The sequence below is a fragment of the Macrobrachium nipponense genome, chromosome 15, assembly GCF_015104395.2.
Source record: "Macrobrachium nipponense isolate FS-2020 chromosome 15, ASM1510439v2, whole genome shotgun sequence".
NCBI lineage: Eukaryota > Metazoa > Arthropoda > Malacostraca > Decapoda > Palaemonidae > Macrobrachium > Macrobrachium nipponense.
Window position 1 is genome coordinate 18,896,528 of NC_087208.1, and position 13,696 is coordinate 18,910,223.

Below are 13,696 nucleotides of genomic sequence, written 5' to 3' on the forward strand. Positions count from 1 at the left end.
TCTGACTGTGGCCAGGACGACTTACCAGACACAGTGTCTGCTGGAAGTAGGACTGCTCCTATGCCTTTGGTAACCCCTCATGCAATATCAGGATTTAGTTCCCAGGACTACGGTACACATCATCTGTGATTGTTGTTCTCCTCTATATACTGTTGCCGAATGTACAGTTGGTGAATTCAAGAAGAGGACAAGGAAGTCGTCGTTGTTGTCTTCGTCATAGAGTGCCTCCTCCCCCTTCTCCCAAGCTAACAACCAGATGGGGAAGGTTACCTAGTGCTCCCATTGCCTTGCACACAGGTGCAACTGCTTCCAGAGACCCCAGTAGCTTACCTACCCGGATCCGGATCACCAGTGCTGACCCCAGTACTGGTCTATCGGTACCAGACCTAGTCTCATTAGGGGTACTGTGGTAACTGCTCCAGTTGCCAAGTGCATGGGTGCAACCACTACCCAGGGTTCTTTGGACCCGCATTGTACCAGCACCGGTCCTGGTAGGGTTCCTACCCAGGCCGTCTGTACTGCTGCTCCCATTGTTGAGTGCATGTTGGGTGCATCGCTACCTAGGGTTCTTCTGACCCCCATGGTACTGGCAACAGCCCCAGTAGGTTCCTATCCAGGCCTTCAGTACTGCTGCTCTCGTTGCCGAGCGCATGGGTGCAGCTGCTACTGGGGGTTCTTCAGACCCCCATGGTACTGGCCCTGGTAGGCTTCCCACCTGGGCCCTCAGTACTGCTGCTCCTGTCACCAAACAAATGGGTGCAACTGCTACCCAGGGTTCTTCAGACCCCTGGGGTATTGGGTCCAGTAGGCCACCTACACAGGCTATTAGTGCTGTCCATGGTTTCTTACTACTGATGTTCCTATTGCTGGCCATATAGGTGCAACTGCTACTGGGGCTTCTTCAGACCCCTGGTGTACTGGTACAAGCCCCAGTGACCTGCCTACCTAGCCCGCTGGTTATGGTCCCATGCCAGTGCCTGCCCTGCTGTGGTGTAGACCCTATGTCAGTACTAGCTCCAGCAGCCCATCTAATGGTATTAGTAAGGGTCCTTGGTCCATGATCCCGGTCCTGGATGCCAGCGGATTCCAGTAAGGAAAGGTGAGCAAAGACCATGCAGGTGCCTCCCCCTACTCATCAAGAGAACAGTCCAGGGGTCCAAACAGTGGCCTGGTGACCTCTTGGTCACACAGGCAAAGCAAGAGGGGGCTCCTGCTCCATCTTCTTCCCTTGTAGAAACCTTAGCTTCTAAGTAAGATGAAGTTGGATGGGTCTCCAGCAGGGACCCTCTCTCTCTTATCTTCCTCTGTTGGAGGAAGCTAGCATGGTGTTCAAACTCGAGAAGTATGCATTCATTATTTAGCTTTTTTAGAGACCGTGCCAAACTTATGCAAAAATTCCCTTTGAACGAGGGGGTCTGGAACCTTACCTCACACAAGCTCGAGCTATACAAAGATCATCCGACAATAACTGAATTTTCAGCACTGATATGCACCAATCCCCAGGTATCAGCGCCGATAACTATGGATTAGCACTATTATCGCTGATTTACAGTTATGGGAGTTTTTCGGTTATCATTCTGCCATTGGGAACGGAACCCCCGCTGATAACCGGGAACTGCCTGTACTCATCAGTTATGTATGTTGATTAACCCTTAAACGCCGACTAGACGTATTTTACGTCGACATTTTTTGTCTCTTGGGTGCCGACTGGACGTATTTTACGTCGACGTATAAAAGTTTTTTAAAAATCGCGGAAAAAATACTTTTAGGCCTACCAGCCGAAAACTCTTGAATCACGCGCCTTGGGGGATGCTGGGAGTTCACAGATCAAGGTGTTGTTTTGTTTACAATCGTTACGCAGGCGCGCAAGCGCGAATTTCTTTCTTGCCGCACTAAAAAGTATCTGTGACACATCTCTGAAATTATTTCGTCACATTGACATAATTTTTGTACCATTTTAAATTAGCCGTTACATGGAGTATTATATATGAAAATGTGTGCCTTTTTATGTAGAATACAACAAAAAAATACTCATGATTGTAGCTTTTATCAGTTTTGAGATATTTTCATATAAATTACGATAAGTGCCAAAATTTCAACCTTCGGTCAACTTTGACTCTACTGAAATGGTCGAAAAACGCAATTGTAAGCTAAAACTCTTATATTTTAGTAATATTCAATCATTTACCTTAATTTTGCAACTAATTGGAAGTCTCTAGCACAATATTTCGATTTATGGTGAATTTATGAAAAAACTTTTTCCTTACGTCCGCGCAGTAACTCTTCCGAAAAAAATCATACATGCGATTACGGTAATGTTTGCACCATTTTAAAATTAGCCGTTACATAAAGTTTTATATATGGAAATGTGCGCAATTTTATGCACAATACAACTAAAAACAACCCATGGTTGTAGCTTTTATCAGTTTTGAAATATTTTCATATAAAAAATGATAGGTGACAAATTTTCAACCTTTGGTCAACTTTGACTCTACCGAAATGGTCGAAAAACGCAATTGTAAGCTAAAACACTTATATTCTAGTAATATTCAATCATTTACCTTCATTTTGCAACAAATAGGAAGTCTAGCACAATATTTCGATTTATGGTGAATTTATGAAAAAAATAACATTTTCTTTACGTCCGCGCGGTAACTCTTCCGAAAAAATCATATGTGCGATTGTGGTAATGTTTGCACCATTTTAAATTAGCCGTTACATAAAGTTTTATATATGAAAATGTGCGCAATTTTATGTAGAATACAACAAAAAATAATTGAAGGTTGTAGCTTTTCTCATTTTTGAAATATTCGCATATAAATCACGATAAATAGAAAAAAAACCACGTTCGGTCAACTTTGACTCTACCGAAATGGTCGAAAAATGCAATTGTAAGCTAAAACTCTTACAGTCTAGTAATATTGAGTCATTTATCTTCATCTTGAAACAAATTCAAAGTCTCTAGCACAATATTTAGATTTATGGTGAATTTAAAAAAAAACTTTCCTTCCCTCCGCACGCGGATTCTCCGCCACAAATCTCCGAAATGTGTACGTCCCATTCTCGGAATATTTGCTCCATTCCATATTAGGCATTTCATAGAGTTTTATATATGAAAATGTGTGCAATTTCATGTAGAATAAAACTAAAAATATTTGAAGGTTGTAGCTTTTCTAATTTCCAAAATAATTGCATATAAAAAAATATATAAAAAAAATTGACATTCGGTCAACTTTAACTCGTCAGATATGGTCGAAAACTGCAATTGTAAGCTAATACTCTTACAGCATAGTAATATTCAATCATTTGTCTTCATTTTGAAAGAAATTGGAAGTCTCTAGGACAATATTTAGATTTATGGTGAATTTAAAAAAAAAATATTTGTTTACGTCCGCGCGTTACGAATTCATGCATTATTTTGTGATAATATTTTCTCTGTGTTGCTTTTATCATTTTACAATGTGTTATATACCAAAATGATTGCAATTTAGTGCACATTACAACGAAAAAAAGTAACTTGTTACCTTTAACCGTTTTGCCCACAGTGCGATTTGAATACAATTATATATGAAATTTCGTTTTTGCGCTATCATATATCGCATTATTTATATATGATAATGATAATTTTTTTCATTTCTGATGGTTGCATACTAAACTAAGCGCGCTGTGATTTTTTGAAAAAAATATTTTTTCCGCTTCCGCGCTCCTTCCGAAACACCTCCGGCACATGGGAGACAATTTTTATTTTACCGCTTCGGCGTTTAGGGGTTAAGATGATGATCAATTAGCTTTGCAGTCTGATGAATGACAATGAAGATCTAACTGCACTGCAAAGCAGAGGAGTTACATACATCTCATATTAGGGCGCCTCTTCCCATTCTTTAGAAGGCGCTTTATCTGGGCTTTGGGAGATACTTCTACAGGCACTACTACAGGCGATTGGGGAGGCACTTCTTCACGGGTTTGAGGAGGCTTTGGAGTGTCCTTTTTCGTTCATTTAATAAAAATAGTGTAGGCAGCTGCTGTCACTGCTGCTTCTTGCTGATAAGGGCTTGATTATAGGGCACCAATGCCACATCAAGGGCATTTGGAAACTTTAAGGAGGTTCCATATTAGGATCCCAACCTGGCATGTCTTCTTCCTCACTGGCAGACTTCGTCAGCTTTTCTAAATCCTGGTCTATCAGGGGGTCAGAGTGGGCATCAATGAGGGTGCCAATTTCATCCTCAGTGATGTCATCAAAGCCTCCTCCACCAAGAATCCTTGCCAACTGAACCACCTTATCATGGCTGAATGTTGAATTTCTTCAGGAGAGAAGCCCTTATAATCATGCACAGACTCTGGCCACACCTTTCAGCACCCTTTCAGGATCTCCTCCATGTCCTTCAATGATCAGTTGATGATGGACAGACATGGCAGTTGTGAATTTACATGAATGCTCTTTCAGTGTAAATTCTTTGTCAGTGTCCATAGCATTCACAAGGTGCTCAAGGGAGTTCTGGGTGTAGAGTGCCTTGAAGGCATGGATCATGGCCTGGTCCATAGGCTGGAGGAGAGAGGTGGTGCTGGCAGAAAGGAACTAGAGTTGGACCCCCTCATAATAGAAATCCAGAGGGTGGCCACCAACATAATCCATAATCAACAACACCAAGAATTCAATGCACAAGTCATTCAGGTATTGCCTACCTTGAGGGATGAAGCTCTGAATTAACAATAGACAGCAATCCCTTAATCTTATTCTTGAGGGCCCTGGGTTTGCAGCCTTGTAAATGGGGCATGGTCTGAGCCTTGAATCCAGAGGCTATGGCTTTGTCCTTCATGAGGCATGTCTGCGACAGCAGCATCTTCCTGAATGAGCCAGTCTCAATGATTTTCTTGAAGGTTTCCAGACATTTCGCGGCTACATCTGTATCAGCAGATGCTGCTTCCCCGTGCAGAGAATTCTTCTTCAGCTGGAACTGCCTCTGAAACTAGTGGAACCACCCCTTGCTGGCCTGAAATCTTGAGGAGCTAACGATGATCATGCTTGTGACTCATCCTTCTCTTTTTCTAACAGTTTCATCGAAACCTAAGCATTCTAATTCCCCTCCATCATCGCCTTCCTGTGCCTTTACGTCACTACCTTACTGTAACTGTACGTTGTCACCTTTCATAGCTGTTGAAAACAGCAGGTTCAATTGTTACACTTTTTCACGAATTATGCTGGAGCCGAGGGACAAGCTCTTCTTATGGCAGTCCTTTATCCAAAATGCCAGTGCAGATTCCATCTTAACGATTGTCTTACTGTGCACTGTCAAAAGTGTTTTTGCGTTGCTGAAGAAGTTTGTGCTTTGCTGATGGTTCTTTTAAATTCTCAAATATTTGCTGGACATGATCTCGGTTATATTTATCTCAATAAGTCAAATTGAAGGAAAACGTTTAAACACCTGAATCAGTGATTGGTTTGTATATGTTGCACTGTGGAGTTTTCAAATACTGTAAAAGTAAAAAATTTTATTGTACTAATAATATATAACATTTTAGGAATGTTGTGGAAGAGACTTCAGGCTTTTCACGTTTAAGGGAACCAGAGGAAGAGGAAGAAGAAGAAGAACGTCCAAGGAGGAGCACAGGTATATTAGCTGTGGGTCTTTTATTAGTCAGTTTATTGATAACTTTGACACAACTGATTAATTTACAGATTCACATTTTCTTAATTTCTTCATGTAAGTTAGTTTATTGTTTTTATTTAGCACCAGGATAGAACTTTATATGGACAAAAGCCTTGTACATACATGTAAAATAACATTTTAGATACTTCCCTGCCAAATTCCTCATTTTTTTTCTAGATTTTGTGGTAATTTTGTATTTGAAGGAATTTCATCATCATCATTGAAGGGAGGGTATTGTATTAATACAATTTAGAATTCATTAGTAAATATTAGTAAATTTGTGAAAAGGACAGATTACAGGCAGTCCCCGGTTTACGACGGGTTCTGTTCTTGAGACGCATTGTAAGCCGGAAAATCGTCAAAAATCCTAAGAAAACCTTACTTTTAATGCTTTGGGTGTAGTATTAAAGACAATGTAAGCTGCATTTTTATTGCATTTTTCATAAAAAAAAACTTCAAACATTGATTATTTTGCATTTTTGGAGTCAGATTTCTTCTGTCAGATTGGTGGCATAAGCTCAGTAACCCTGGAACATGCATCGTAAATCTGGAAATAATATCTGATACATAATTGAAAAGCGCTGTAACCTCCAAATCCGTCGTAAGCCGGGGATTGCCTGTACTTGAAAAGCTTTTTGTTTGGTTGACCACACTTTGGTAAAGTATGTATATGTATCTGTTTCCTACCATGACTTAATTTCTCTAGTGACACATGTAGGGGATTACAGTGGGCCCCCCGTATTTGCGTTCTCAGCATTTGCGGACTCACACATTCACGGATTTCTCGGGGGGACCATATCTACCCAATATTTGCAGGTTATTTGTGTGTTTGCAGTATTTTCCTATGAGAAATATCCACAATTCCTATTTTTTATCAATTTCATCATGAAATACACTTTTTGTGAAAAAAATATTAAAAGAAACCAGGTTTTAGCAGTTTTCAGTGATTTTTGGGGGTCTGGTACGAACACAGGGGAACACTGTATGCAGACAGTGTGCCTTACAAGGTACACAAGATGATACACCCATGCTAAAAAGTAATGTTTTATGATGCATAGGATTTAGTTCAAAACCACTTACTGGCATCCTAACATGCTTCTTATTATTGTCTCCTTTGAAAGCAAAAACACTTTCACTAGAAAATATAAGGGTATACACTACGTAGTATGTTTCATAAAGCAATCTGGTGCGTGTGTGTGTGTATATATATATATATATATATATAATATATATAGATATATATATATATATATATATATATATATATATATATATATATATATATATATATATATATATATATATATCTAATAAAAGAAGCCCATAAAAACACAAAAATGTAGAGAGAAAAGTACTATATTTCAGAGACTGCTGTCTCTCTTCAGGTATATGAATGAGAAAAGTTTACAGAAAAGGTGGTATTTATACCAAGAGATTCGTCCACAAGTAAGCCAATTTAGGTCACCCCCGCTGATAATCTTCCTTTAATCTTCTTAAGCGTTGGTTGAATGAACACTGCGTCGACGATGTCTGATGTCCAATTCCCTTTTGAGATGTTCATTACCTGCTTTCTCTTTTATTAAGGCCGATTCCATCATTTGACTCTTGTACCGGCAGTTGCTGCTATAAATTACACGTGACATATTCCAGTTTATTCTATGGTTATGTTCATTTATATGATTGAAAATAGCCGAGTTCTGTTGTCCATACCTAACTGACCGTTTGTGTTGTATTAATCTCTGGGGAAGTGATTTACCTGTAAATCCGATGTAAGATTGGTCACAGTCCTGGCATGGGATCTCATATACCCCAGAGTCTTTGGGCGATGTCTTTTGTTGGACGTTAATCAGGGATTTGGCTAAGGTATTTGGGTAGGTAAATGCAAAAGGGTTGGATTTCCCAAGGGTGTGAGTTACTCTCTTAATCGTCTCCAGGTGGGGAATTTTTATTTTATTGTTGGGTGTGTCTCTGGTCTTGTCTTTAGGGGGTCGGTAGAAAATTACGTTTGCTTTTTGAATTGCTTTCTCAATTATATGGTCAGGATACTTTAAAGATGAAAGTTGCTTGCGAATTAGTTCAAATTCTTTTTCCAGGAAATCTGGGGAACAAATTCGTAAGGCTCTTAGGAATAGGTTGCTGGCTAGACCTATCTTGATAGTATTGTCATGATAGCTAAAGTAGTGAATATATGAAAGTGAGAACGTTGGTTTTCTGTATATGGTAAATTTGTATTCTGTCGTGTCTCTGATTATTAAAACATCAAGAAAAGGAATTTTGTTGTCTGTTTCCCATTCAACTTTAAATTTGATGCTGGGCACTAATGCGTTTAATTTTGAGAGGAATTCATTAAAATTACCCCACTTATTATCCCAAAATGTTAGTATGTCATCCACGTATCTCATCCACAGCATGTTTTTGGGTTTTATTGCATTTATTACTGTAGTTTCAAAGTATTCCATGTACAGATTGGCTAAAATAGGACTTAAAGGACTACCCATACTACACCCGAATTTTTGCTTGTAGAATGATTCCCCGAATGAAAATACGTTATTAGATGCACATAATTCAACTAACTTTATTATTTTGTCAAGTGCCAAAGGGAAATGATCTGAATAGGGGGATAATTTTTCCCTTAAAAACTGAAGAACGTCCTGTACTGGTACTTTTGTGAATAGGGAGTCTACGTCAAGGCTTAAAAGTTTTATGTTGTGAAGTGGTATATGTGCTTCACAACATAAAACTTTTAAGCCTTGACGTAGACTCCCTATTCACAAAAGTACCAGTACAGGACGTTCTTCAGTTTTTAAGGGAAAAATTATCCCCCTATTCAGATCATTTCCCTTTGGCACTTGACAAAATAATAAAGTTAGTTGAATTATGTGCATCTAATAACGTATTTTCATTCGGGGAATCATTCTACAAGCAAAAATTCGGGTGTAGTATGGGTAGTCCTTTAAGTCCTATTTTAGCCAATCTGTACATGGAATACTTTGAAACTACAGTAATAAATGCAATAAAACCCAAAAACATGCTGTGGATGAGATACGTGGATGACATACTAACATTTTGGGATAATAAGTGGGGTAATTTTAATGAATTCCTCTCAAAATTAAACGCATTAGTGCCCAGCATCAAATTTAAAGTTGAATGGGAAACAGACAACAAAATTCCTTTTCTTGATGTTTTAATAATCAGAGACACGACAGAATACAAATTTACCATATACAGAAAACCAACGTTCTCACTTTCATATATTCACTACTTTAGCTATCATGACAATACTATCAAGATAGGTCTAGCCAGCAACCTATTCCTAAGAGCCTTACGAATTTGTTCCCCAGATTTCCTGGAAAAAGAATTTGAACTAATTCGCAAGCAACTTTCATCTTTAAAGTATCCTGACCATATAATTGAGAAAGCAATTCAAAAAGCAAACGTAATTTTCTACCGACCCCCTAAAGACAAGACCAGAGACACACCCAACAATAAAATAAAAATTCCCCACCTGGAGACGATTAAGAGAGTAACTCACACCCTTGGGAAATCCAACCCTTTTGCATTTACCTACCCAAATACCTTAGCCAAATCCCTGATTAACGTCCAACAAAAGACATCGCCCAAAGACTCTGGGGTATATGAGATCCCATGCCAGGACTGTGACCAATCTTACATCGGATTTACAGGTAAATCACTTCCCCAGAGATTAATACAACACAAACGGTCAGTTAGGTATGGACAACAGAACTCGGCTATTTTCAATCATATAAATGAACATAACCATAGAATAAACTGGAATATGTCACGTGTAATTTATAGCAGCAACTGCCGGTACAAGAGTCAAATGATGGAATCGGCCTTATAAAAGAGAAGCAGGTAATGAACATCTCAAAAGGGAATTGGACATCAGACATCGTCGACGCAGTGTTCATTCAACCAACGCTTAAGAAGATTAAAGGAAGATTATCAGCGGGGTGACCTAAATTGGCTTACTTGTGGACGAATCTCTTGGTATAAATACCACCTTTTCTGTAAACTTTTCTCATTCATATACTGAAGAGAGAGACAGCAGTCTCTGAAATATAGTACTTTTCTCTCTACATTTTGGTGTTTTTATGGGCTCCTTTTATTAGATGGAATTCTGTTGTTACAGAAACACTTTTACATATATATATATATATATATTATATATATATATATATATATATATATATATATATATATATATATATATATATATATGTATGTATGTATGTATGCATGTATGTATGATAAGGTGACTTGGGACATTGCCAAACTGCATAAGATTTCTGCCTCTGACCTTTGGTTTTGTGACGCCAGGACGATTTATCCCGAAAATTACCATTTTTCAAATTCTCTCTCCTCCCTTGACATTTAATATTAAGACCTGTGATTAGTACCATATATAGACCTGATGTAGCCCTCCAATTGAATGAGGAGTTTTTTTTTCTAAAAGTAATTTTTTTTGTCTAGATATGCATTTTTCATTATGGTAAAAAATAAACCCATAAATCAGGAAAAAAAAAATTTTTAAAGGACAAAACGAAAATTGGAAAAAAGGGCTTGATTTGATTGTTCTATAATGTCTTTCTGAGTTATATACCAAATGTCAGTGCTATAGCTTTAAAACTAAGTGAGAAGATAGATTTTTAAAGTCTATTGTATTTTTATAAAGACAATGTTAATAAATAATGATTATTATAAATGCATATTTCTGTTTTAGGTATTAACCCCTTCTTTACCGGGTGGGTGAGCAGAATGTAAACATTGTGTTTGCTGCCGAACTGAATCTCGGTAGTGACTCCAGTTTGGAGGGGTGCCGATCGTAAAAATATTTGCCAAAAATACACTAATCAAGACAGGCTAATGAAATTATCAGGTATTATTAGCACTATAATAACGCTTATTCTCTGTTAGTTTTATCATCCTACAGGGAAAATAAATGATTTTATGAAAAAAAATGTGAAACTCAGTGTCCCTTGTACAAGGGACACTGGTGGTCGGTGAGAAAACTACAGTCTTGAATAGAAATTCGGTCTTACAGAATGTTGGTATATCGCACCTGGAACATGCACATAAAGTATTATCAAAATAGAACAGTAAATAAGCACGTAATAACCAAAAAAAAAGAAAAAAAGAAAAGAGCAAAAACTAAAGCGAAAGCCCCGCCAATAAATATGGAAATCGTAAATTTTATAGTATATCTTTCAAAAATTGGTCGATGTCATTTTCTACGTTTTCTAAGATTAGTTTCATCACAGAAAACAACTTTAGGGGTATCAGGGGTATCTAAACTAATTTTTCAAGTTTCTTGTCCTCAGAAAAAATCGCTTTTTCGCTTTTTCTCTGGTTTGGTTTTTTATATATAAAGTTACTATAAGGCTTTATTTTTACCTTCATTTATCTGGTGTTCATATCTTTTATTTGTAAAATGTAATAAACTGGTTTTATACTTGGGTAGAAGTTATTACATGTTTACGCTTGTCTGGTTTTGTGATTTTTTGTTGAGACGCAGTTCATCTGTCACCTACACACTACTATAAGCAGTAATAATATTTTTTTTGGGTTCATCATACGTCTGGCATCGTGTCATATTGTTTATTTTGCTCCAAACTCTTCAAACTGAAATTACAGAATGATTGGAAGTCCCTATCTGAAAAGAGGAGTTTTGGTGGTACTATGCGTACCACCTTTATGCACCTGGTGCGGTGTAGTAGACTTGAATGGTGGTATCCACCTACCTCCAAACAAACTTTCGGTAATGAAGAGGTTAATAAACCAAAAATATGTTATTTCTCATAATTTAATCATAAGTGATGATCCTTTTGCTCCTATATCATAGCCTGGGGCACTATGTCAGGCAAGATGGGGCACTCCTTCCTACGCAACATTCTCTCTCTCCCTGACTAACTCCCCTTATTTTAGCAAATTTTCTTCTTCTGTATGTTAGCGAGATGATTTCCTTGTATTTTCCTCTGGCAAGATGAAATTCTTGCCAAAACAAAGATAAACAAACTTAAAAGCAAGAGAATGTCAGAGGTGAAACTCGAACATGTACTCTCTTTTTACAAAGACAATGTTAATAAATCATGATTATTATGAATTTCATATTCCTTTTTGGGTATTAATAAACTAAAAATATTTATCATAAATGAAGATCCCTTTGCTCAACGACTGTAGCCTATGTACTGCACGACATGTGCGTCAGGCAAGATGGGGGCGTTCCTAACTACGCACCCTTCCCCTCTCTCTCTCTTCACTAACTACGCTAGTGTCGCGTATATTACGATATTCTGTAATCATATTGTAGCTAATTTTCTTTGTTTGTATGTTAGCAAGATGTTTTGCTAGTCTTTTTCTCATTGGCATGATGAAATTCTTGCCGAAACAAAGATAAACATACGTGAAAGCAAGTGAATGTCAGAGGTGGCACTTGAACATGTACGCTACTAGAGGTTTCTCCTCGCACTGGAAGCCGTAAACTGACTAAGTTCCCTCCTGCCGCCTCATGGAATCTCTACAGATGCCATTGCTCACAATATTGACAATAATTATAAAAATTTACGATAACATAAGAAATATTGCATTTTCTTGTACAGATTAATGTTTTTGGCTTATTGAGTTACGTTTACTAATTACCCAGTAAAAACGAAAGTAAATAGAATTTTGACTAAATATTTTGTATACATATTCTCCATTGCCAAACAAAGCTCCATGAATTTTTTCGTGACTGCATTTTTCGCCCTATACCCCCATATATAAGGGTTCCTGCCAGCCCCCTTAAGCTGCAAATGTCCTTTTAAATATCCATTTTGCTCTACCTCAATTAATATATTGCATTGCACTCCCTGAACACCTGAATTAGCCCTGGTCACTGACCAGCCCGAACTACATCCCCACAAATTTTCCCACAAAGTGGGTATTTAACTGTCAGCTCTACCAACGCTGCAGGTAAAATTTGTGTAATTAGTTACCTGTATCATTGACAATGTTGCTGCAAGTACTGGCTGCCAGAGGCCTACCCCTCAATTGTTATTAGTTCACCGTGCTGTGAGTAAGTAGTCCTGCATCAGGCAAATGTTTTGTCTAGCCCGACCCCCATTAAATAAAATTTGTTTCTGAATGCCAGATCACGACTTTAGCCTTTTATTAATGTCTGTGCTAATGGTTTTTTCTACGTTTTGTTTTGGATTTTGGAACTTCCTTCGTGGTTTTGACTTGGTTCGGTAATTGGACTCGAGATGAATAAAGTACACAAGGAAACATTGTCAGCCAACGCTCCTACTTCTGCTTTGTCTACTGCAGCGACATCCGAGCAATCTGCTATTGAAGATGTCGGTGCTCGTTGGTCCTGCACGTCCTGCAAATGGAGGATTAGTACACTCAAACATGACCGACATTCTCTGTGCATACCATGTAGGAAAGTTTAGTGTAGTGTCAGCCAAAGGTGTGAAGAATGTAGGCATTGGTTGGTAGAGCAAATGAAAGATTACATAAAGCACAGGAAATCCTTTGCTTCCAAGAGCAAGCGTAGGTCGGGATTAACGGTAGATAAAGAAGTCTTGGAATCACAGGTGTTTAGGAAGTTAGAGGAAAGGTTATCATATGATTTGACGAGTTTATTTTCTAACTTGAGTAAATGAACTGAAAGTAAGAATAACAGTAATGTAAGTGATTCTAAGCATTCTCTTTCAGCCCCCTGCTTTTTTCTAGAACCAGCCCTGACAGGTGCCGGGGGTCATGGAGTTCCGCAATCCTCAAGGGTAGGTTCCGAACCCCCCACCCCCACCCCCCCTGCCGCACAGCACAGGCAGTGTTGGCAGCAGAATTCCCCCTTTCCCCTCAAGTTGTAATTTCTGAGGTTGATTTAGATTTAGTTCCGACACAGACAGTTAAGGATAACCGCTTAGATAGTGTGCAGGGAGACAAGTTGAACGGGCAGGTTTCTTCAGGTTCTAGTTCAGTGTTGGTTCCTAGTATGATGGGTTTGTCATTGGATCCATCTGAGGTTTTATTTCCTGCTTCGA

The 13,696-nt window shown here is 38.3% G+C and overlaps 1 protein-coding gene across 3 annotated transcripts in view; it reads left to right on the top strand.

Moving 5' to 3' along the window:
• LOC135227019 (splicing factor 45-like) overlaps positions 1-13,696 on the top strand; it is a 183,278-nt gene that overhangs the window by 117,136 nt on the left and 52,446 nt on the right. For all 3 annotated transcript variants that reach the window (XM_064266785.1, XM_064266786.1, XM_064266784.1), the window contains exon 6: positions 5,524-5,612. In XM_064266785.1, the coding sequence (XP_064122855.1) occupies positions 5,524-5,612 (89 nt within the window). The remainder of the gene's footprint in view (positions 1-5,523; positions 5,613-13,696) is intronic.